The sequence below is a fragment of the Ambystoma mexicanum genome, chromosome 7q, assembly GCF_040938575.1.
Source record: "Ambystoma mexicanum isolate Mex_15411 chromosome 7q, UKY_AmexF1_1, whole genome shotgun sequence".
In the NCBI taxonomy this organism is placed as follows: domain Eukaryota; kingdom Metazoa; phylum Chordata; class Amphibia; order Caudata; family Ambystomatidae; genus Ambystoma; species Ambystoma mexicanum.
In genome coordinates, this window is record NC_090941.1 from 532,119,377 (window position 1) to 532,145,975 (window position 26,599).

The window sequence follows — 26,599 nt, forward strand, 5'->3', positions numbered from 1 at the left end:
GGCAACAGGGAGTTTCTCCCCGTTGCCTCCGCACCCCCCCCCAAAACAAACCATATCCCTTCCCCAGCTTCTCCCTCCCCACTTACATGCCGGACTGGATTTTTGTGCTCCGGTCGTGGTGCTCCTCCCACTCCCAGCTGCCATGGAAATGGAAAAGGGGCTTAGTCCCTTTTCCCTGTGGGGGAGGCCATCTGTTATTCGCTTTTCTTTTTCTTCCTCAGAAGATTGGCGTTGTGCAATAAGCACAGCCAATCTCCCGAGATAAAAATATAAACCAATCTCACCCCGGAAAAACCCTGAGGTGCGAATGGCCTTTGCCCATGCGCCGGTGGGCGGACATGGACGTTAACGGCCCCTAGCCCTCACTTTGCTCAGGCCCACCTATGCCCGGGCTTGTGGGCCGTTACCGGCCATGTCCACCCATTGAGGCGGGGTGAAAGACAATCTTACTTACATTTTTACAGCACTTGAGGTGCTCTTGCAAGTACAGTTGAGAGCAGAATTTAGGAGGAGAAACATACATTAGACATCAACCAGGACAGGTAGTGAGATCAGCACCCGATGCACTATGGTAGCAACTAGAGACCCCATTGATCGGGTGATCCAGCTTCACAAGGACTACATTTTGGCAGATTTCTCCGTGTAAGGCAGCTGCAGACTTAAGGATGTAGGAGACATCAGATAAATTGCTGTGGTGGTGAGAAAAAAGTGTAACATTCAGAACCAACCAAGGTGCATTAATGAAAGGAAACAACAATTTCCCTCGGGGCAGAGTGAAGGACGGTGTGAGGGAGGTGCAGTCCCTTGCGTTTGAAGACCCAGGGCCTTGGCTTATAAAAGAGCTGCCATTTCATCTTGAATTCAGTCAGCAGGGAGAGTGTGAGAGGGTTTTTGCTGTGTGCCTGTACTAAGCTCTATTATGTGTGCCCAGTTCTGTTTTGGAAGTGCTTCACTGTTAGTATGTTACAGTTTGGTATGCTACAGTGTGATGCTATGTCATGTTTTAAAGTGTGGAAACATCTTTGTAATGTCTTGCTCTGCTGGGATCAAAGTGTTCTTTTCCCAAAGCAGACAGACATTTACTAGAATCTGCCAGAGAATATGATGTAGTTTCCTTTTATACTAGCTGGTTAGGTCAGGTTATAGTATATTGAGATTTCATTATAATGTTTTGCTTTAAATGTCTCATTTTCAAGTGCTTTTGAAGCTGCCATAAGACATCAGGTAGCAAACCCCTAAACAAAAAACAAAACAAAAAAAACAAAAACAAACAGAAGGTAGACCTGGAAATCTTATTTGTTAACTGGGCCCTACACACCTATTTTGACCCAACGTTCACATGATGTCCTCTATTAACAGTACACAGTAACTGCAGCTCAAGATGAGAAAGCTAGTCAAAGGCTGCATTATGTAAATTAACTCCCATAAGCACCCAGTCTCAGCCCAAGAGGATTCCTGTCTCACACACCAATATAACCATTAACTTAAAGGCCCTAGCAGGGCTCAGGAAGGCCGGTCTGGGCTTCTGCTCCCAAGGAAGCCATGGCCGAAATACCACCCTCAGTTAAATATGCCACTATTTTCCTTTCAGCTTTCCCATATATAGCAGTGATGGTGAGGCGGGTCATGGATGAGTGGCAGGAAAAGTGGGAGAGTGGGGTGAAAGGTAGGTGGATGTTTGGTATTCATGAGAAAGTGTCAGTAAAGGTAGATCCGGGAAGCCTAGAATGGAGGAGGGGGGAGGAGGTGATGTTGAATCGATTGAGAATGGGGCATGTGGGGCTGAATGAATGTCTGTTTAGAGTGGGGAAGCGAGAGTCGAGGGATTGTGCGGTGTGTGGAGTGCCTGAGACTGTGGAACATTTTCTGTTTAGGTGTGAGAGACATGCTGTAGAGAGAGAATTGATGAGGGTTCGATTGTCTGCGCAGGGTATGACTGAGTTGAGTGGGAAGGCTTTGTTGGGAGGTGACGGGGTGAGTGGCAGGAGGAGGAGTAGTGTGTTGTTGGATTTTGTGAGGCAGACAGGGCGGTGGGAGGAATTGTGAATTTTACGTGGGTTGAATACTGAATGGTGGATAGGTGCACATCATCCAATTGGATGGGGAAGCGCCTGCGTGGGTCCGTCCACGCCTACTCTAATTTAAAGAAAGAAAAGCATCTGGCTGTTTATGGCATAGGGAGTTAAATAGAAGAGTTTGTTGGTCATGGTTTTCTACATGCCTTTTCGACATGCATTGGCTCGCCATGAAACGGTGGATGGCTCAAAGCCTGGCCATAAGCACTTTGCGCACAAGCCTAGGGTTTTGGTAACCATGACATAAATGAGGAAACCCAAAATTGTAAGAGTTTTTTTGCTCACTTTTCAGGGAGCTTTTGCAAACTTGGCAAAGTCGGATTTGCAACACCTCTTAGAATGCAGCGAAGTCCCACAATAAATTCGGTCCAATTATACACATAGCTCCTCTACCTTTTCCTTATGCCTCCTGTGCATCTCATCTATCCCTCATCCTCATCCACATCCCAACTACATACCGATGTTTGCTTCTCCCTACCACTACTGAATGCTTCATCTTACTCCTCCTTTACCTCTCAGACAGGCAAGGCGCTTCAAAGCCATGAACTATGGCAGAAGGCACTATATAAATGCAAGATAACATAATTCTTCCCCAGGAAGCCAAAATAGTACCAAAGCCATGCGCTTCTGCAAAATCATAGTGCACAACGCTACTTGTTCATGGCTCATTAAGGCCAGACTGTCAAATGTATTGCTAGCAAACCTTTCTAGCAGCAAAGACAGTGCACATATTCTGTCTGGATTTAGCTTAATGTCTACCCTGAGACATAGATAACCCATACCGTCAGCAAACTCCTCCGATCCAGATTCATGGAGGTGCGGGTGGCTTGGTGTAGCGTCTAATAGCAGACAGAACGTATCAGATGTAACAGGATACAGACCCCAATCTCAGTCTACAATTTGGAAGCAAATTGTAGCCCGAGATTACGCAGATAAAATAAGTACCATATATGCAGCATTAACTGACTCAATAAAGTAGAAGCCTTTTTGGAAGAAGGAAGGGACACCATTAATGACATTCTTTGTGGTTGATGGGGTATAGGTACACTTGGTAACCACTGATAGTGCAACGTGGTTCAGATAACAGAGGAGACCTTTAGCAGGAGATGCCAACCTTATGAAAGCAGGTTTCTTATTCAATGTGGAAGGAGAAAGAAAATGAGGAGGCCCAGTAAAACTAAAATGAATACCCATTCCCTTTGCAGACCTCTGGAACTTCCGATTCAGAAACAAATCTCATCACAGGTGTTGCCCAATAAAAGTAAATGGATACCATTGGGAATCCACAGTAGATGCCATGAGAAGGCTAAACAAAGACAGAATATTCAGGTATGTTCTGGATGCAGGCGTACTAGGTCACATGTAGACACCAAAGGAGCTCATGTTTGTTGAGACACAACGTAAATTTAATGTGTGAAAGTCACGTGTAAAACTACTGCATTCAAATGATATTATACCTCATTTTGATCCATTTGTATGGCAGGGAGGAGGTGCAGATTGCACGTTACAATTCCACCTCTTCCTCTCCGCTATACAAATACTCCAGCATTTACACCAGCATGTACTTTCATGCTGTGGATTCCTATGGAATCCTCCTGATTTTTACATCAGAAAAAAATAGACATGGGCTAATTTTGCACAGCAGAGTGCGAAAGGGTGCCATGCAAGAGATACGCCACTGTTTTACACTCCCAAGCAAAAGATTAAAAACTACCCAGATGGGATCCGTGTATGCCAAAGTGCAAACATAACAGGTCCCCTCTGCGAAATGTAGCCGGACTTCCAAATTGAGCACCCCTGTTCTTGCTTTTAAATCCTTGAATGAACACCAGCATTCTTGGGCTTAAAACGAGCAGTGTCAAAAAGCACACCTACAGTCAGCATTCAGCGTATAAAACGAAGGAAAGTCATGTGTATAATCAGTTCCACTAAGGAGCTGTTCAGGCACACAGTAAAACAAAGTTGTAAAAAGAGTTTGTAGACCCACCACAGTTCCTCATAGACCTTCAAAGATTCTGCATGCAAAATAAATTCCCACTAAAATGAAAAATAGCAAGGCTACCTACAGACATGGTAGTCAAGATAAAGAAGCGCCAGAGTGGGAGAATTGCAGTCAGCTCTGCGGTAACCCGGGTAGAGGGCAGGCCATATTCTTAAGAGGGGTATAGATGTGATAACAGTAGCAACCCCAACAGCAATAGTACACATCTCCAAAGTAAAGAAATGTCCAGTCAATATATACCACTTTAAGGAAACACACTAATGTGCAATATAACTGACTATAGAAATCCTATGGAAAACCCACTGCTGTGGAAAGGACTTGGAGAAAGCAGAATGTAAATGTAACAAGCACTCAGGGTACTGAGATAGTAATTGTAGGCCAATTTGAATACGGAATTAATCCCAAATTAAAAAATCAACTTCACACATCACTCTTTGGCTAGGCTTGAATATAAAAGGGGGGGTTAGATAGTTTGTCTTGGGTAGATAGTTCAGGGGCAACACACTGGCCTTGGAAGCAAGACAATGTTTGTTTATTTGATAACGCGCAAACCAAAACCCTCAGGTAGCTGGGTGCAAACATTACAAGGATACTTAAAAGCTTAGTTACAGGGTAGGTATGTACATACATACAGTGATAAACATAGTTATGTACAGTGATAAATAGTTACCGCCACATAGTTAACAGTGATCCCGGTGGTCCCATGTGGATATGCCAAAGATACAGTCAAGTGGTACAATAGAACATATACAGTTGAAGATGGTCAGGACTAGCAGTCATTATATAGAAAGTGCAGTAGCGGTGTAGGTACAGCGGCGGATCAATTAGGAGGTGGGGAGGTCGAGAGGTCGAGATCAGGCATCATTAGTCCGTAACCAGGTGAGGACTTTCTGTCTATATCTAGAGTAGGATTGGACTGTTCTTAGATCTAAAGGGAGTCCATTCCAGGATTGAGCAGCAATAACTGGGAAGCTAGAGCCGCCAGCTGTAATCCGTTTGTATCTGTGAACCTCTAAGATGTAAGCGTTGGAAGATCTCATGAGTCGGCCAGAAGTTCTCTTGTTTATTCTTCCTATAAGGTAGGGTGGCGCTATGTTATTAAGACATTTGGACTTGAGGGAGAGTGTTTTGAGGGAGATCCTGTCCTTAATCTTAATCAGTGGACATCTCTTCTTTTTTTTTTTTTATAACAACATTTTATTGATTTTTTCAAAGTAATATATTCATTACAACAATGCAATAATTACACATTAATTTACGATGAAGTGTCTCTCGGAATGTTTGTGGGTTGGGGGTGGGGTTGTTGCTGGTCTCCTGGCCATTGTCGGTGGTTCATCTTGGTTGCGGATAGGTGTCCGTCTTGTCTTTGGCGTGTTTTGGAGAGCTCTGGTGATCAGTAAAGTGGGCTACATTGGAGCCATCTGGTGAGTGGGGGTCTCTTAGTGAGAGCTGGGAATTTGGCCGCGTAGTCCATAAATGGGTCCCATATATTCAGGGTTCTATTTAGGGAGCCTTTTCGTATTGACGTGATTTTCTCAGCTACTTCTATGTCCCAGCATTTGGCCCACCATAAGGCTATCGAGGGGCCACTTTCATCTTTCCAGTCGGGCCATTGCGATTTTTGCGACTAGTAGTAGGTGATTGCATAGGCGGGGTATTTTTCCTGAGAACGGGAATGCTCCGTCTCCAGTTTCGCCTATAAGGACAATTCCAGGGTCCCAGGGTATGGAGAGCCCGGAGATTTCTTTGATATGTTTTAGGACTTCCTTCCAGTATGCCTCTGCCTTTGGGCAGGACCACAGCAAGTGGAAAAGTGATCTGGGGACCGGGCAACCGCGCCAGCAATTATCTGGGATATCTGGGTTGGCTTTATGAATTTGAGTTGGGGTGATATAGTATCTGTAGCAAAGTTTATAACACCCTTCCCTGTTCATGATGCATTGTGAGCTTTTGTGCAACCTGGCCCATATTTTCCCCCATTCTTCTACCGCTATTTCTCGCCTAAGGGCCTTTTCCCACTCTGTCATGTATCTTTCTTTTTTTGCGGGGTCTGACCTGTCTAGGAGCCGGTAGATACTCGAAGTCCTACCCCTGCTGGTTGGTGTCGTCAGTGGGAATTCCAGCGCTGTTGGTTCTCTAGATCATTTTTCTTGGGTTGTCCTGTGGGACATCCAGTGCCCTATTTGGGTATAGCGGAATCTTTCCCGCTCTCCCACTCCAAATTTTATTTTGCACCTCTCGAACGTGATGGGTAAGCCCTCTTCTAGAAAGTCGCTAGTTTTCGCCAGGCCCCCTACTGCCCGGGCTTGGAAGTCACGCGGGGGGTTTCCCGGTGAGAATTCAGGATTGTTCCAGACGGGGGTCAGGGGTCCCAAGGCGCATCGGACATCTCTTCTAAATGCAGAGATGTGATCTCCGTTTGGAATATGTAGAGCTGCTCTAAGGGCATTATTTGGAGTCTTTGCATTTTATCAATAATGTACTTATTGGATCCCACGTAGAATGCATTGCAGTAATCCAATCTGGATAATGTAAGTGCATTGGCTAAAGTGATGCGGCTAGTTTCAGAGAGAAATGGTCTGCAGGCTCGGATCAATTTGCAAGTATATGCTGTAGATGATGCTAGTGAATTAACTTGCTTCATGAGGGTGAGTGCAGAGTCGAGATAGAAGCCAAGGGCTTTAACTGCAGGCATCACTTTGATGTCATTATTGTCAATGTTGAATGAGGCATAGCTAGGGTTGAGTTTTATTATGGCCGTCTCTGAACCTAAGATCAGTAGCTCCGTTTTATTGTCGTTCAGGCATAGGCCATGGGATGCCATCCATGCCTGAATGAGGAGGTATATCTTGATTACTAAGGCTGAGTCTGTACCATTGACGTAGAAGAGCTGTAGATCAGGAGACTGGTGAGGAGGGCACATGTGTTCACTAGATCCTTGGCATAGAGCTTTCTGAAAGGTGCGTGTGATTAGCAGACCACCCTTTATGAGATAGAATTACCTGCATCATTTTATTATTGGGATTTCACACTTCACTAAATGGCAATTACTCACATGGATATGCTCCAAAACTAGAATTCCAATAGCCAGATGAAACACTCGTATAACAATGTTGTAAAGAGTAATGTAGAAATAGCATAAAAACAGGAGGAGTTATTTGCATTGGTTGCGCTATCCTGTCGCACCCCGTCGCTACCTTGATTAACATAATGCAAGCAGGCAGAGTGATAACTATCTGGTGCAACAAATGTTTGCACAATTCACAGCAGAATTGCAAGCAAATTAATTCACAACAGATGAAAAGGACAGATTACCTCCAAAGTCGAGGGCAGAAGTTACTCTAGTGCGAGGCATTTGTCTCTGCCCCTCAAACAGGTGAGTGCTGGAGTTCAATTTCTTCAACAAAGGAGAAAATCAATGGAGATGATGTTGGAGCATGGACTGAACTTAAAGCTGGAGCTGGTGCGGATAACTAGTCAACAACACCTAAAGCAAATCGATAAGGAGGAGTGGGCTAAAGAAGACGTCTGAAAAGGCTGCTCCTGCTGATGTAGTGCAGCCACTGTGGCAGTTATCAATAGTGTTAATGTTTCTGGAGATGACGTTTGGGGGTGCTGGGGCCTCAGGTGGCAGCAAAACTTTCTTGAAAGGTGACGGAGGGACCCATGACAAATTTCTATTTTTGACCTCCATCTTGGTGATCAACAAGATTAGGGCTCATGCCACCTGAATTGAAGCACAGTCTTCCTGAATCACACAAGTATGCATGCAATCCTCAGGCTTGAGTGCATGGCTGGGACCTTCAAGAGCATCGGACAGGGCTTCATTAAACTAAAAGGTCAGATCTCTGAGACTTTTCTAGATCTTACAATAATTCAGAATACTGTCATTTTACAGGTGGTAATAGAGATTTTCCTAGATCGCCCTGCAAGGTTTTCATGTGGTGACCCAAGGCATAAAAGAAAGCAGTGTCGCATAGCAATTTGCTATGCAAATCTGTAGTTTTGCTAATCAAATGAACCCTTGTGTAGCACAGCTCGCCCTGCATTCCTCTCTTGTCGTCTGTGCTCTCGTCACCCTCTTTTCTCTGTTCACTTCAAGTGCTAATGGAGGAAAAGTGCAGCAGTAATCCTCTCCTCCACTCGTACGTACCAAATGCATGTGTAGGAGTGCAAGAATTCTTTATTCAAAGAATTCAAATAATTGCAAACCAGAAGTAATTGGGATGATACTTTTATTAAGCTTTTTATATCCTGTCTGGCAAAGACAAGTACGTGTCAACTTTATATCTTTTAAAGACAGTCCTGCAATTCCATCCCTAAAATGGAAGTTGTTAAATAATACATAATTACAGCATTGAGACTGTAAAACCTTGCATCGATCCATGCTCTACAGTAAAGTTTAGGTTAATCTATCTGAATATCATAGTGTCAACTGTATTTCATTTGGTTGGGGAAGATGCATCATGTTGACTTGTGAACTTTTGAAAATGTACATTATCACATGATCAAATGCTTTTGATGGCAAACCTAGTTCTGTAACCTGCAGGTTGCATACATCTTGCAACTGGTGCCCAACTCATGATTGAACCCATACACCTTGACATTCTATATTATAAACCTGTTGCTTTATACCAGGTACCCAGAAAGTGAAATGTCCAAAAACTACAATATTTCACCTGGTTTCCTCTTACATAACAAATGCAAAAAGCAAACTAAATGCTTGCGCAAAGTAGTGCTGAATAGTACCATCCAGTCTGTAGATCTACTGCAATACCAAACACTGTAGTTCGCTTCTAGAGCTCGTTTTGCTTTACTACTGTATTATATATCACCAACTGCAGGTGACAGCTGGCAAAACTATTTTCAGAGACTTTTTGGCACATCTATTTATTTGTGTCCATTCATGCAGCTAACCTTTTACATTTTACAGACACTCCTCTATGGCTCGCAAAGTCGTTTCACCCACTCAGTCGAGGAGATTTTATGATGGGCGAGTAGAATTTACAAGAGATGTTTGAAACTTTTTTTTAACATCTACTTGGTTTGCAGTTAATGTCAAATACAAGTTTCACTGTGCATGGCTGGACTCTGGGTGGCAGCAGTGTGCCAAGCATAAAGTGGGTTTCTAATGACATGCACCATTTTACAGAAATCTCATTATAAAATGGTCCTCCATTGCTGAATAGGTAAACTGAGTTACCTGACCTGCAGGTCTAGCTGAAATTTTAAGAATTTTCAAGGCCTGACTCCTCTCACAAATGTCTTATTTGAGTGGTAAGCAAAACTGCTGTATTCTTGCTCATTTCATGTCTTGGGTACAAATACCATCCAGTGACATTAACAATATTAGCAAAAAAATTGCTAATCAAATGGGTCTTTTGCTAATCAAAAACATTTTAATTAGCAAACTCTGCTAATCATTTTGGAAAACAAATGTCTGCCTTGTGGCTGGATTTATTGTGAATATGGAGAATAAATGGCAGTGCCTCTGGCCATCGGAGGCCAACCTCCTGATAAACCCTAGGAAGTCACCTGGATATGTTCATTTCAGCATACAATATTGCTAAAAGTAGGTTCAATGCATGTGCTGATTAATATTTAGAGCCTTTCAGATATCTCCAGAACACATGGTTACTGAAGTGGGAGCCCTGGTCACTTTCAACTGTAAAAGGGGCCAAAACCAGGAGCAAATTCGGTTAGCCACATGAGACTTCCTGCTGGGAAAACCCTCCATGTAAACTGAAAAAACATTGACCAACACCTAGATATATTCATATGATAAGACTTCTAAGGAACTGTATGAAATCTGAATGTTCCGGATTGGTCCTTCAAGCCCTAGATGTGAAGCAGGCAAAGTTTGGTCAGCTTTGCCAAAATTATGTGCTAGACAAATTGCATCGGTTCCACATGAATGTTGAGCTAAGGTACTAAAGTAAGAAACAAACCAGTCATGGTTAAGTGAAATAAAAACGGTTTTATCAGAATGGCTTATGGAGTGTGTCATGTAGATAGGGTATACATGCTTTTGGTGCCCATCAGGACCACAGCATAAAGTACTGCTCCCCAATCTTCAATTTCTGTGAGACCAGCATGCCTGCTCTTGTTCGGGAGCTAAATCCTGTAACACCACCAGACTAGAAAGTATGGCAATTAGGGGCAGGTTTTCTGAAACATAATTAAGGGCCTCAGAGCGCCACTGCCACAGCTCACTGATTAGCCAGAATGTTTTCTTGTGCAACAGAGCCCAGTGACTCATATGCCCTGCATTTAACTATTGCAGGGACAGATGGCAGAAATAAAGCATCTAATTGTGCGGCTGTATAAGGCCTGTTGCATACAAGGGTGCTGGTTATGTCAATATACCTTGATTTTTTCACAGTAAGCCAAAGTCATGGGTAACATCCTGGGCAAATTGGGAAAACATTAATAGCAGGCATCCTTTGCTAAAAAACAGATGTAGAATTAATATTAACCTCTGGCAAACCTCCAGACCATCGTTCTTCACCTGCCAAGCCATTACAAAAGGGGATAGACCAAATGCAAATCAGGCTTGGGCAGTCCAGACCAAAATACTTGGTCACATCCCTTCTGGACGAGACCACAAGCATCCCTAAACAGGGCTCGGCCTCATCAGTGAGGAGTAGCTTACATGTGGCATATCTATTAAATCTAGCTTATGGGCCAAGAGGTGTTCTGTAACCATTAAATAGATGTGGGGTTTTCCAACAGGGCATAGAGAAGCAGGGTTCGGGAAAGAACAACTTGATGGCGACATTACAACAGAGAGTAGCAGTTTCTCTTATTTAGTCAAATGGGAGTTAGAACTGTGCAGAGTCTTCCCTTTCAGGGGAGAAGTGTTACCAGCATGAAGAACTACAACAGGCATTGGGGGACCCAAATCTAGGATATCTGCCTTCTCTAGTAACAGGGCACTAGAGGCCACAGACCATATACAGTGTGGCAGACCTACGACAACAGGATCTAGGGCTGGGCTGTCTTAGGCAATGGTGCTGGTCACTGAGTCAGAACCTCCCCAAAGCAATACCATGACACTAACAGCTTCTGATAACTCGGATGGCCAACGGTTTTGTAGAGATCCTCCTCAGCTGGCGTAACAGGAGGCAAAGGTTGTAAGAGAAAAAAAAATCCAGAGCCAGCTGTAATGCGTATGTGAAAATGTGCTAAAAAAACATGACACCTGTGCGCAGCCATTTTGGACATTCATTTCCATAGCAACAATGAAAGTAAGTTTTTGTGAGCTTAATTAGCAGACATGAGTTCTGCCATGGTTGCAATGTTTATATTTGGAAGTAGATGAGTTCATTATGGAGGTTAGTAAGCGCATTGTTCAATGAAGGATGTGCCAAGAAGGGAGTCGGAGCTGTGCAGGTGCAGTGATAAGGGGTGCTGGAAGCGAGCGCGCGGGAGACAAGCTGGGTTTTTCCACTATTAACTGGAAATGTCCACTCTTTGCCCCCATGCTTGCCATCTGTCCTTCGGCCGGGGATGGTTGCCAACTCACGGTGGGCAGGAATTTTTTCCCCCCCTATAAGCGAGGGGTATTCAGGTAGTAGATTCAGATTTTGGAACCCCGGGTGAGGTCTCGCTGAGAGGGAGGACGCTTTGCTCCAGGCCCCGTTAGAGAGTGTGATCTCTCTGCCCACCTGCCTCGGGACTGGGTGGTGTTGTCGTGGCCTAGATGAAGTGCTCTTCTTCAACTATGCGAACAGTGATGTGTTTTATTTCTCCTTATTGATGTACATGTTGATATTCAACTGATTTTATCCAGTTATAGTATTGTGTGTATGTTTATATTTTATGTGAATAAAGGGCTTGTAAAGAGCCACGTATATTCCAACCATTGGTCTAAGTGTGGGTTACTGTCTCCCTGAGTCCAAGAACTTTTGGTCTGTGGGGTCTGGTAAGTGGTGTATAGGGTAACTCCACATGACACAAAAGCAAAACACCAGCCTAAAAAACACCTTTTCAGCATTATAGACTGATAGGCTCAGCCACCTCCCTCACGCACCATTCCCAGTAAAGGAGAATGCTACTACGATGGCAGCCATCCAGGCGAGAATGTAAAGGTCACAAGAAGCCATAAGCAAAAAGTGTTCACTCAACAAAGAAACCAAAAACAAATGTTAGTCCCATTCAAGTGCAGGGTTTCTGACAGGAGGGCTATAGGTGAAGTAGCCCATTCAAAGTGACATCAAACTGCTTCCTTTTGCAGCAAGAAGAGTTACCTTGCCCCTGTCTAAATAGGCTGCAATAGCTGAAAGCTAGTGTTCGAAGAGTTTAGTATTGGTCACAAACATGACAAACAAAGACCTGATCGGAGCAGCGGAGGAATGTATAGCAAAATATGTGGACTCTGCAACACAGTGGATATTGTTTCCTCTCATCCTGATCTTGGTGGGAAATTAGTCTATTCATCTGCCATTCGAAGCATCAGGGCACACGCTGCTGGTTCCCCCTATGCTCCTCCTGCCCGCTGGGGCCTAGCAACACAGAGGAGGCTTGTAGAGACACTGTATTCCTCAGATAACAGATTCAGTTTTTCAGGGCCAAATTCTCTGGTCACAACAGTGGATTGTACTACAATGCAAGATTGTGCAGGCAGGGGGAAGTTGATTTTCTCCATCAACACAAGCAAACAAGAGCTTTAGAGCAACAGCCCCCAATCAAAACTCCCGTTCTCCCCAATTTCCCTTGGTGCCTCTTGCTGGTTAACACGACACCTTATCGGTTTTCTGCTTGTAGCCCCAAAGGCCACATTCCTAGGATGATATAGTTCTGTCCTGAGAAAGCATCCTGTGCTCTCCTTGCATATTACATTGAAACACTTGTGTATAGGCGCGTTATAAATGCCATATCATATCGTACATTACCTTGGAAATACAAGCATGAGATCATGTACATTCAGCTTTTGGCAATTTATGATATTGTAACTTAGTCTGGAAGGGAGTGGGGTGAAGGGAACTTGCTCCATTGAATTCTGCTTGCGAGGAGTTGTTGACCCTATTATGGGGAAATGGGATAATACAAAGGATAGTCAAACCCCATCAAGATGAGGTAGGGGAGCGTGGTCAGGGTTTAGTCTCCGGAAGGGTGCGAGTGAGGTCTAGGGGTACACTGAGTCCACACAGAGCAACACCAGTAATTCAAGTTCAACAGTAAGTATATAAAAATTCAACTATTTAATTAGGCCTTTAATTTACAGACTAAGCAGACAAAAATCAAAAAGGTAAATATTGTCACACAACCTTATAAAACATGCATAGACATCCATCCTGAGGAGAAATAGAAATATGAATCAATTACCAATGCAATACAGGCGATTAGTCAGATGCATAGGACAGGCAGAACTCTTAGAATCAGCACGAAACAGCATCCCTCACACATTTAAAGTCCAACACTAAGATGGTTTGGAGCCTTGAGCCCAAATGTCATTGTTCCGAATCATATACTTCAGGTAAGTTCAGTGAGGAACCTGAGGGCGTCCTCACTTCTTTCCCGAATATATGCTCCTCTCAGGTTGAATGAGAAAGGCTGTCTCTATCGGATCCTGATCTTGGGGGTGGATATGCGAGGGAGGATCACCTGGGTGGAAGAGACTTGGGGAGGGGGAATGAGGTACCCTCGGGTGAGACCCGGTATCCCCCATTTCCCGGAATCTAATATCCCCCAGGCCTTTGTAGGCCATTACCAGTCCCTTCCCTATCTTTTACATAAATCAACTTCCAGTAAATATCAGTCAGGTACTTGGACGAGGAAGAGACACACCAGAGCCATACATCCTCTCTTTTTAAATTCTTACTTACACGAACATCCCTTAGGTACTGAGACGAAGAGGACACCATTAACACAGAAGACAGACTGGAAGAAGAAACGGGAGTGGTCTAGTTGTTGCACTCATTATCATGGAGCTGGGAACTTTAAAACAGACTCAGCTGAGAGTCTTGAGGAGGCACGGAAAGAAGCACAGAGAAGAGCACAAAGAAGAGTTCCAGGGCAGAAGTTGTGATGGCGAGAAGGCTCCTTCCCAAGACGCTGCGAGGTATAGAGGGCGTGATCTGGTACAGCGAGCGAGAGGGGCTCGTTGGCAGTCTGAGGCAGAACTGAGAAGCAGTGTGGCACGGAGTGAAGGTACCAGGAGCGTTGGAGACTCCTGAATGCTTGCAGGTGCAGGACCGCTGACTGCAGTTTACTGGAGCTTTGAAGTAAGCAGCGGCTAAGTGAGGAAGCCGTGGAAGGCGCCGTATGCCAGAGGAAACCAGCGTGAGCCGACCACGAGTGTAAACGATTCTCCAGAAAGCTGCAGAAAGCGAAAAACAGCCTGTGAGAAGGCTGGCGAGTCCGCCTAGGAGAAAAGGGGTCCCCAGACACGGTGGGTAGGCTGTTTATTGCAACAAACATTTAATTTTGAATATCTGAATTGAATATGAGGAAACCAATGTGAAAAAAGTCATTAGCACGAGGAGAAGCCATAAAATCAAACATTGCCAAGATTCAAATAAGCAAACCTTGCCAAGAGTCAAATAAGCAAGCATTGCCAAGAGCCAAGAATAATTGTGCAAACGAAATATAATAGTAACAAAGCTTGTATGCAAGAGAAACCTGGCAAAAGGACGCCAGATGCTTTGATCAAGAAAGAATATGTTTTCCAGCGGGCTCAACATGGAGAAGTGATCCGTGTGAGCTCCCGGGCCGCCAGCAAAATCCTGCAGAAAACCGTTAGCACAGCGGCGAACAGTCACATCGAACAGAAGCAGCCACCCATTGCTACAATCGGTTGTAATTAGGAAGCATTCTGCTGACTGGATTCCGAGAAATCCATGAAAGAAGATTTTCGTAACCGGCGCTGGAATGAATTCAAGATTGCCTCTACGCGCCGAGTGAGAGGAGCTGACACAACGGATTAGCGCCCTCGGAAACGAACAGCGCTGGAGTGCTGGGAAGCCCAGAAAGGTTGGGGACATATCGTACCGCCACAGCTGAGGCGACCGACAGGCGGCCCCGCAGTGAAGACGAGCGGTTGTGCCCTAATCCCCTGCTCGACGACTGGTGACGGAAGAGGACGACGAATCCGGAGCCCAGTCTCCCGCTCCAAAGAAGGCAGAGACCCGATCCGGGACCCGGCGGCCCTACAGGGAAGGCGAGCGGCTGTGCCCTAATCCCCTGCTCAGCGACTGGTGATGAGAGAGGACGACGGAATCCGGAACGCAGTCTCCCTCCTCAAAACCGTAGCCCGCGGGCACTCCGTATAACGTTGAGCGCCCGCTAACAGTCTGCAGGAACAAGCCGGTAAGGAGAGGGGGCGGCGGGGAGATAGCGGCAGAACACTGAAATAAAGATACCATATTACGCAAGAGGGGAAAAGGAACCCCCAACCTCCCCCACACACCCTATAACGTTGGCCAAACAGGAACGGTGATAATGAGGAAGGGGCACGGGAAATAACTATGAAATAAAAGTCACATACCACGGACAAGCACCCCACTGCGAACTGCCAATACAATAAGGGGCAATCTGGGGGAACCCAAGTAGACGGAAGGACACACAAGACACAGGAGCGAAAAACCAAACCCCCCCCCCCCACTCAAACGGGACCTCCCCGAGCTGCGCCATCAAGCGAAGCACGGACCGTCACAGCCCCTATGACCAGAAGAGAGGGGAAAAGGGAAGGCAAGACCTACAAAGCATAATAAGGAGAAACTCCCATAATACAAAGAGACACATAGTTGTGCAGCACGCTTTGGATACTGACCCCTCTACAAACAAGAGAGACACAGCACAAACTGTCCTGCGAGCTGTGCCAAATCGCCAAAGACCGCTCCTTACTCGGCGACAGCAAGTCATCAGCCAAAACTGAAATGGGCAAGGATAGGCTGACAATGAAAAAAGTGGCTAATCAAAGCACGATGGAACAATACAGAACCGCCACCATGCCTCCACTGATGGAACCGGGCAGATCTGCTGACGCACAAACTCCTGAAGAAAACCTATCTCTAAGGGATGTGATGAACGCCATCTCCAATTCGCGTACCTCTATGGAGGTCAAAATGGACGGCATCTCCACAGAAGTCTCCCTACTGCACCACGATCTCCAGAAGCTCTCATCCCGCACCGGAGAGATTGAGTCCCGCATATCGGTTGCAGAAGATGAATTGAGAGACATGGGTCAGCAAAAGAACAGGGCGCTAGAACGAATAAAGGTACTAGAGAGCAGAGTGGAGGAAGGCGAGGGCAGATCAAGGAGGAACAACATTCGCATTCTTGGCCTGCCCGAAAAGACTGAGGGGGGAAGCATGGAAATCTTCCTGGAACAATGGCTTGCCGACCTGTTTGAACCCAAAACCCTGTCGAAACTGTTCTCAATAGAAAGGGCACACCAGGTTCCGACGGGGAGACCACTGCCTGGGGGACAACCGCGGACTGTAATAGCAAAGATCCTCAACTACAGAGACCGAGATGCAATACTACAAATGGCCAGGGCAAAGGGTGAAATAACATACAACGGCTCCAGGATTGGCTTCTTCCCAGACTTCACTAGGGAAGTGCAGAAAATGAGGCAATCCTTTGACCCTCCCAAAAAGCGCCTTCAAACACTGAACGTGAAATATGGTCTCCTGTTCCCAGCTCAGCTGAAGATATACCACAATGGCACGACCATAGACTTCACTGACCCCGAAGAGGCATGGACCTGGGCAGAGAGAAATCTGAAAGGAGATTGGAATCCAAGCAAACGTCATGAATGGAAAAGAAATAGGCCACGGCCAAATAGACCACCAGAAAGACCACATCATCAAGAAATGGATGCGATACCACAAGAAGAAGACGACTGAACGTGAAGACAGATGAATAACGGTAACAGACACGGCATGAAGCTAAATGATTCTAGCCTGACAAACTGTAGCCGATAAATGAATGCTGGCGGCCCACAGACCAGCACGACACACTCCCCCCACAGCAGCAAGTGCACACAGAGGTATTCCAATACCGAAGAACACTACGCACTAAAATTAGTTTGATCAGTTAAACGTTTTATTCAATGGGCGACAGATGCTTCAGTTGGGGACGGAGTATGGGGAGGGGGCGTTGGAAGTTACACAGGTATATACCGGACACTTGGCACAACAGGGCTACAGCAATCACAGCAAACAGGAGGATCGCAAAGGAAGCACATCTGCAAATAGCACCAAACCCAAGGAGCAATGGCGACAACAAGAAATAACGCAAGAAAACTAGCCTTCATGGCATGGAATGTGAACGGCCTGGGAAACAGCATAAAGAGAAGACTAGTAATGCAATATGTAAATCGGCAAGACCCAGATATAGTATTGCTCACCGAAACGCATCTGGCAGGCACAAACTGCCAATTCTTCAAGAGAACAAAGTACAAGAAAGCAATTCACGCAGGGTTCTCCAGGGGCTCGAGAGGAGTGCTAATATTGATAAACAAAAGAACGCCGATAGATATAACGAAAGTAATCCAAGACCCTGGAGGCAGATTTGTTTTCATGCAAGGTACACTTTGGAACCAAACCATAGCCATATTTGCAGTTTATTCACCCCCGACACTCATGGCAGCCTTAATCGAGGAGATTACACCAATAATAGTAAACAACCCGACGGATACACTGGTAATCGGCGGAGACTTCAATGAGGTCATGAACATTAGTGAGGATCGCACGCATACAAGAGGCAGAAACCCGGCGCTACCAACTAAGCTTGCTACCTTTACGTCAGCACTGGGCCTGAGAGACGCATGGAGGGACCTTCACCCAGCAGAGAGGCAATTCTCTTTCCACTCGGGCGCACATGCGTCGATGTCCAGACTGGACTACTTTTTCCTCCCCGGTGACAACATACACAAAGTGATAGAGGCGTCCCTGCATACCCGAGGGATCTCAGATCACTCACGATGCTACTTGAGACAGAAAGACCACAGCCCCCACCGAAGTGGCGAATGAACGCATACTACCTGGGATTCCCAGAACTAACGGAGAGAGTTCAGGAAGCAACTGCAACATACTTCGAACTGAACCAAGACACAGTGGACGATGCGGAGATAGTATGGGAAGCATACAAGGCAACTCTGAGAGGTGAAATTCTAAGCTGGACAACAGCACACAAAAAAGCGCATCAGCGCGACGTGAAGGCTGCAGAAACGGAGGTGAAACGAGCTGAGACGAACTTCATAAACATAGGAGCGATGGAAGATAACACTACCTTACAAGTGGCACAAAAGAAATTACATAATGTGGCTCTGACATGTGCGAACCAAGCACACAGAACCATATGCCCCAAAATATACGAAACAGGAGATAAGGCCAGTAAGATGCTTGCATGGCTGGAAAAGAGAGAAGAGGGCCAGCTACAAGTGCGCCGGATACACACCACAAACACTGAATGGACCTCAACGGATTCGGGCATAGCGGAAGCCTTTGCAACCTACTATGAAAGACTATATGCCCCACGGACGACTCCGCCGGACGCCACCATTTTGGACTCCGCGACCATCCCAGCACTAAACGAAACCCAGAGGCTGAATCTTGAAGCCGCAATAACAGAAGAAGAACTGACGACAGCCATATCTCAGCTACAGAATGGAAAAACCCCAGGGCCGAATGGCCTTCCAGTAGAAATATGGAAGAAAATTGGCACCGGAGAAGTAGCACCACACATGCTCAAAATGTTCCTACAGGCAAAGGGGAAAGGCATCCTACCACCAGACCTAAGAAAAGCCAGCATAGTAGTAATACACAAAGAAGGCAAACCTCCAGATACATGCAGCTCATACCGCCCGATCTCTCTAATCAACACGGATGCTAAAATATTAGCCAAAATACTGGCCAACAGACTACAAACAGTGATAACCTCCCTGGTCCACCCGGACCAATGCGGCTTCATGCCACAAAGATCGACGCGAATGAATATACGCAGACTTCACTCAGCCATTGAACGATCGACCACTCTACAGGACCCATTGGCACTGCTTACTATTGACTTTGAGAAGGCCTTCGACTCGGTCCACTGGGAGGCCCTGTGGCTCATTATGGGCAAAATGGGATTGGGAGAGCAATTCACAAACTGGGTCAAACTCCTATACAATGCCCCGATAGCAGAAATCAGAGTCAATGGCTGGTCCTCACGAAACATAAAACTTGGGAGGGGTACCAGGCAGGGATGCCCCCTCTCGTCAATGCTGTTTGCACTTGCAATTGAACCACTGGCGATAATGCTGAGGGAGTCCCTAGATTGGAAGGGGTTCCACTGGGCACAGAACTGGGAAGACAAGGTGTCCCTATACGCAGATGACCTCCTTATATACCTTAGTGACCCAGCGATCTCCTCTCCCATCGTAACCAATATACTAAGTACATATGGAGCCTTTAGGGGGTTGAAGGTAAACTATGATAAATCCCTGCTCTTTCCAATAAAAGGCCTTGATCCAGCGGCCTTAGCTAATAACCCATTTAAGATCGAGAAAGAGCAGTTCCGATATATGGGGATACAAATCTCAACAGACCTAAAACAGTATATAGGGAAAAACCTCTACCCAGTAAGAGACAGATTCGTAAGAGACAGATTTGTAAATGACGTCAAGCACTGGACGGCCCTTCCGCTCACCCTACTGGGAAGAGCTGCTTTATTCAAGATACTGGCCCTCCCCCGGTTCTTATATGCCCTGCAGAACGCACCGCTATATATACCCCAAACAGAATTTCACAAAATAGATGAATCACTCAGGAAACAGCTTTGGGGAGGGGGGCACCCACGAATTGCTCTCAGAACCCTTCAGCGCTCAGTGTGGGAGGGAGGAATCGGACTTCCACACCTGCAGACGTATTACTGGGCTGCACAAATGTCGGTGGTGAATGATAGTCTGCATGCTGATCCAAAGATACCACATAACCGAGCAGATGCCCAAACGGATCATGGAGTCACCCCGCTAGAAAGCCTGTACCAAAAGAAAATCCGACAAGCTACACCCACAATGGTGGCTCAGAGAACGCAGATTTGGATGGATGCGCATAAATACCTGGGATGGGAGGGGAAGATCACATTGAAACAACCCCTGTGGTGGAATAAACACCTCCCGGAACTTAAAGACATTCCCAAATGGGTAGCCTGGGAGGAGGCGGGGATACAAACACTAGAAGATCTGATACAGAATGGCGAAATCAAGACATTCCAAGTCCTGAAAGACGAATTTAACCTTGCCATCACGGAGCAATTCCACTACATGCAGATAAGGCACGCACTTACTGCAAGCGAAATAGATTTCCCAAATGTGCCAGAATGTACCCATGATTGAGAGGAACATAGTGATGGAACGAATTGGACATAAAGTAACATCCACAATGTACAACGCCAGCAACTCGTTTGCCACGAAAGAACTCACAGGACTTAAAGAGAAATGGGAAAGAGATGTGTGTCAAATACAAGCAGAGGACTGGACAATGGCACTTATGCACCCCCGGGAATCAGCAATTTCAGCCAGAATCCGGCTGGTACAGCTAAAAATCCTACATAGGATTTACTATCCTAGAGAGGCTTTACACCAATGGGGAAGGGCAATGGACCCTAACTGCTTGAGATGTCACCAGTCGAGGGGAACCTTCTTTCACACCCTATGGGAATGCCCGTGGATACAGGACTTTTGGCAACAATGCTGTGATAGGCTCTCAACAGTACTTGGCCGAGAAATACCGATGGACTCCAAACTCCTGATACTGGGAATAGATGCGGATATAGAGCTATCCAGATTTGAAAAACTCTTGTGTGCAACGACTACGAGTCTCGCAAAAAGAAGCATAGCCCAATTATGGGGCTCGCCCACACCGCCACAGTACGCCAAATGGGTAGCAGACGTGGACATGTGTGTTCCAATGGAGACAAGAGTGTATACCACAAGAGGATGCCCAGAAAAAGCAGCCAAGATATGGCACAAATGGGAGGACAACTAAAGGCAAGCGAAGAACAGAAAGAGACACTGAGCGCCGAACCGTGAACTGATATAAGCCACTGGAACGATCCCGAGAAACTCAAGATCTAACAACTTTACAATATATGCAAACATAAATCAGATGCCGGGAAGAAATGTATACCTGTGATTTTAAATGTTTAAATGGTTATGTGTAGTGACCAAGTGTCAACTACCCTTTTTTTTGTTGTTGTTGTACTAGTCTATGTCCACAAAACAATAAAAAATGTTATACCAAAAAAAAAGAAAGAATATGTTTCCCAGCAGGAGTGTATAGTAGGAAGCTTATGATGGATTGTGCAAAAGAACCATAATCAAGAAACCTGAAACACAGAATATGTTTCCTAGCAGGAGTATTTACTGGGAAGATTATGATGGATTGTGCAAAAGAACTATAATCAAGAAACATGAAACAGAGAATAAGTTTCCTGGGAACCCTTTGTTGGTTTTACAAGCGAAAGCTGCTAAAAAAGTGAATGACGACAAAACCTGTGATAGCAAAGCTTCAAGGGCACTTGAAAGGATACCAAGTCAAGCCTCACTGAAGCTGAAACTGTGACAAGATACCTATGAAACAGATCCAAGTAAGGTGCATTGGTTGCGTGACCTTTAATGGGTGGACCGCGTGGTCCGACAACTATGCCTAGACCAAAAAAACACCCACCCAAGGGAAAGCCACTTTGTGATTGAATAAAGGAAAATCTGTGCGAACTGAAATTGAGAAACTATACTTTATAAATTGATAAAAAAGTAACCAAACCCGCAGAGCTGGAAAATAGCCCAAGGAATTATTTTATTTTGAAACATAGGAAGACTTGAAAAGCTTGGGGAAGGGAACCCTCTTTTCGGCCTAAGAGCTGGAGGAAGCTCTGAACTTTATTTTGAACACTTCTCATGTGATGCCGACATATCTACACATTGTTAGGCCTTCTTCCAACCTTTGCTTTATTTTAATAAATGTTTGTAGCCCAAATACTATGGAGTGGCCTGTGTCTACTTCATGATGCCTTCACAGTTCCTGCAGGAACAGTAGTGCCAGTGCTTATGATTAATTCAAAGAGTTCCGAAGTTAGATAAAAATTCAAGTAAAGTTCAGGTAAGTACTCGTCTCAACCCAACAAACTAGCAAAGGCCTAGGGAAGGCCTAGAGAAGGGTCCTTAGCTCAGGTTGCACCACCAAAGGTCAAGTAGGAGCGAGCTTTGGGCCAGGACTATACACCCAATGTAAACCTATGGAGGATGGTAGGGACAAACAGGTAGGTTAACTTAACCCCCCCGCCCCCGACGCAGATTCTTCCAGAGAACACGGTGTCCATTGGGGACACAATCTCTTGATCGATCGGGAGAGTCCCAAGGGTCATGGGTGCAGAGGTTACTTTTCAGAGTTGGGATTTAATTTCCGTCAGTGGCAGCCCACAGGAATTGGTTCCAGGCAGCTTCCACGAGAAGACCCAAATGAGGAAAGATGAAAACTTATGTAGTGCAGACCTCCTCAGGGCACCTCACAGGATCGAAGGAGCGTTGCAACAGGAACCACCACAGTCAGGAGGCGACAGGCGAGCTTCAGGCAGCAAACACAGGAACAGTCCCAGCACAGCTTCTCTTGGAGTGAGATGGCTGAAGATGCAGAAGCAGGCAACTTGTGGCACAAGCCAAAGATCTACAAAGTTCCAAGGCTCTGCTCAGAACAGCAAAGGCAGTAGCAAGGTAGCCCAAGAGAAAGCTGTCAGTCCACTAGTTGGTCCATGTACACTTCCCAAGGCTCAGCAGGCACAGATCCTCAAGCAACAGCCAAGACCAATTGTTCCCACCGATCCAGAACTCAAAGCACCAACAAAGGCTTTCTTGAGATCAGGACAGAGGAGCATCGTCGAGGTGGCTTTGATATCCCTAATGCATGCTAAAGCAATATATGAAATAACTGCGTGGAAGGCCATGCAAAGTCTGCACTCTCCCCTGTAACACCATACAAGGTGATACTTACTCTGAAATGTGTGCAACAATACGTGCACATTTTAATACTCTCGGACTGCCTTAAATTCCTGGTCAGCTCTAGATTACTGGTCCTGTACATCGTCTCCCACCTGTTATAGGTGGGAACATAATGCCATGTGAAACCCAGGGCTCATCACTCAGCAAAAACGAAACCTTACCAAAGGAGAAAGAGCACTTCTCAGACTTCCGACAATGAGCTGCCCGATACATCAATCGACACAATAAAAGGCTAGATCTGACACAAAGAGAAATTTACAAGCTGTTCCATGCGATGGCTATAAATGCTGTTTCTATTAGAAAAGATATTAAAGAATTGCACAGCCAACTTGGGGCAATCAGTATGAGGCTAGAAGCAGAAGCACGCTTATTTCAGACAAATGAGGTCAACAGAGGGCAACTCACAGATTCTACCACAGTAGCATTAGTGAATACCCCCCTTCCCCGATGACCAAGATCATCCCACCTTTTACCACTCCTCCCCCCACCATAGACCTCTTCTGGTGCAATTTTTGCATTCCTGTAGGAAAAGAATCCAGCTTGCAAATGAAAGATGCCATTGTTTAGGACGGTCATATAATTTTGTTTATTTTCAAGATTTAGTTGCTGCTATTCTGTAGAAGAGAAGTCGATTCATCAAGAAATAATTATCACAGCGTAGGTTCCGTTACGTGAGGAACTTTGCCACGTCTCCCTCAAGTTTCATATTGGCAATAAAAACTATATGCCAGCAAAGCCCACAGTGGTGCTTTCGATTCTCCAAAAAGATGTCGAAAGGATTGGTGCCCCTTGAAGAGACTCAGAAAGAGCCAGGACAGAACCTCTGGAGAAAAAAAAAAAGAAAACTCGAGATGTTTTTGCTAAACTGAAGAGACCTGGGAAGACAATACGGTCAGGAGGAGACCAAACGGGAGTTTGACATTTTACCCTGTTCGTACATCCATTGAAGCATGACGAAACTATTGCAGATGCTTCACTACAAACCGTCTTGGAACCTCATAGGAATCGACAATCCCATCAAGAGAACCAAAATCCTTACATACCTAAGAAAGGCTCATGCAGACACAGCCCTATTACAGTAATCACATCTAAACATCTTTGAAATACAGAAGCTTGCCAATTGCTCCAAGGGAAAAAACTTCCACAGTCCAGAAAAGGAAAGAAACGATGGAATCATGATACTTATTCGCAGACAGGCCACCTGTCAAGGATTAAAAGTACCGAGGGATCCTGGTGGCTGTTGGATAATTGTAATAGGCCAACTAACTAGTCACTCTACTCTGATAATGTTGGTACATTGACCAAATCTAATGACTATCCCTTCTTCCAGTCGTTATGATCAGCCGTACTTTGGACATCAGATGAACATAGATGCTGAATTGAATGAGACTTAAGTCTCTATGTTTCACAGATCTGGGTTCCCCCATACATCTTCGATCTCCCTTTCTAATAAGACTTTTCAAAAGATGGTCATGAACTGTTCCCCGATTGGCATACAGAGATGTCTTAATTCCACAAATTGCAACATATGTCAACCTCCTTGCCATCTTACCTTATAGGATTTATCCCATTTCCAAAATGCAATCGCACAATGTATTGGAAAATAATTTTAGCTGGGGCCTTCGCAGATCAAACCCGTCAACTTGGCTAACTATTTAACGATTAACCAAACCAGCTACAGGCTGAATCTTCAACTCCATCATCAGAATCAGTCATTATAGTTACTTAAGAATACTATTAAAAGTTTGTCACTGAATGATATAGGTGATATTTCCCAATGAAGCTTATGAGATGCAGCAAAAACAACAATTAGGGGAGTTATGATAGAAAAGAGCTAGAGAACCAAACAAGAAAGAGCGAGGCTGTCAGCTGCAGAAGCCTCCACCAAATAGCTTGAGGCAATGTAGAGAAACACCAACTTAGCTTAACTTGCCATCCCACCATAAGTGAAAAACAAGCGGAATGAAATACATATATCAAAAGCTAGATTTCTACACATAGGATGCACATACTGAATAAAAATACTACGCTGAGAAGTTAATGGCACACGTCAGCAAGAAAAACATTCCATTAATGAGACAAGAAAACAGACATTAACTGATCCATTATAAATATGCAATGCTTTTAGGTTTTTACCTTTCTGTGCACTCAGAGCAGGTCGAGAACATTGCAGTTTATAATCCATTCCTCTGATTGACTTTCCATCCTAAACTGTCTGAAGAAGAAGTGCCCAAAGGTACGATTTGCATAATTTCAGAAGAAATCTTTGGTAATTTCATCTCTACATAACAGTTAGACCCTCGTTCCAGATGGCATTGTGCATTAATTTTTTTATTTGCACGCAGGATAAACTGTAACCCTGCTCCATGACCCAGGCTATAACTGTCCTAATCCCAAATTCAGTAGAAGACCCCTTGGAAAGGGGTAGCCATGTACCAAATTATTTATTGAACACAGACTAAGAATTTTGATGATCCGCTTAGCAAATTGGGTTAAAATATACACAATAAATGTGCTTCCCTATGCCCAAGTGGGTTTTATCGGCCAGAAATCTCCATCTGATCATTTGTGTCGATTAGCTCATATCATGGATATGCCAGATTGCCTAAAGAGGAAGCCCATTCTGATCTCTAGCCATGTAGAGAAGGCCTTCGACAGACTAATGGCCCTTCCCGTATAGAAAGAGGAAGGGATATGGGTCCGATGACACTTTTTAGCTGGATAAAAACTGTATAGTTAGGATGGACAACAAAGATTGAAAACAGGGAGTGCATTTCACAAACGTTTGCAATTACTGAGGGAGCCGCGCAGGGCTGCCTGTTGCTGTTGCCTTTTGCAAAAGCACAAAAACCACTTGCCTGTCATATTAGAAAAGGTCCCCTCCTCGGAGGTACTAAGTATGCAAAACAGAGTACACGCTGGCAATAGGAGGATGATTTTTCGCACCTTACCTATGCCTGGCGTAGACCCATCACACAAAACCGATTACATCTGAAGATGGTTAAATCAGGATACAAAATATAATGGAAGACAGAGGGTCTCCCTCAGATCCCTATTAATTCAGACATGATGCACATTGAGGTCTACGATTAAAGCTGACTTTGATTCAGTGTGGGACGAGATTGAGGGAGCTGAGGCACTGGAGTACCCGCTTCCTCTCTCACCAATGGGTAGCATCTTGCTTATTAAAAAGTGCCCCTAACCACAAATGCTTCATTTACTATGCTACCATTGCCTATTCCTACTAAATATTTTAAAAGAATGTCAAAGAAAGAAAGCTAAAATTAAATTAGATGCACTTTACACAGGAAAATGCAAAGGAGACTTGAATGTCCCAAATACTACATTGTACTTATTATGATCTACTTCACTCTAGACAGCATTCATAAAAGAGGTCTAAACATAAGTCTCACCACCCACATGCTGCCTCTCCTTGTGTCTGCTTGTATAGCATGGGGTTGGTGGTTCTGTGTCCCTCTCCCCCATCCATTGGCTGCTGCATTCACCCGACACTCTGCATCAATCAGTGCCTGT

The 26,599-nt window shown here is 45.0% G+C and overlaps 1 protein-coding gene across 2 annotated transcripts in view; it reads right to left on the bottom strand.

Moving 5' to 3' along the window:
• SLC25A30 (solute carrier family 25 member 30) overlaps positions 1 to 26,599 on the bottom strand; it is an 852,298-nt gene that overhangs the window by 728,397 nt on the left and 97,302 nt on the right. Inside the window, exon 1 of one of the 2 annotated variants that reach the window (XM_069640063.1) lies at positions 87 to 164. The exons of the other annotated variant lie outside the window; for it this stretch is intronic. Coding sequence (XP_069496164.1) covers positions 87 to 144 — 58 coding nt within the window. The 5' untranslated portion in view covers positions 145 to 164. Of the gene's footprint in view, positions 1 to 86; positions 165 to 26,599 lie in introns of those variants that run through there. 2 annotated transcript variants of the gene reach the window in all.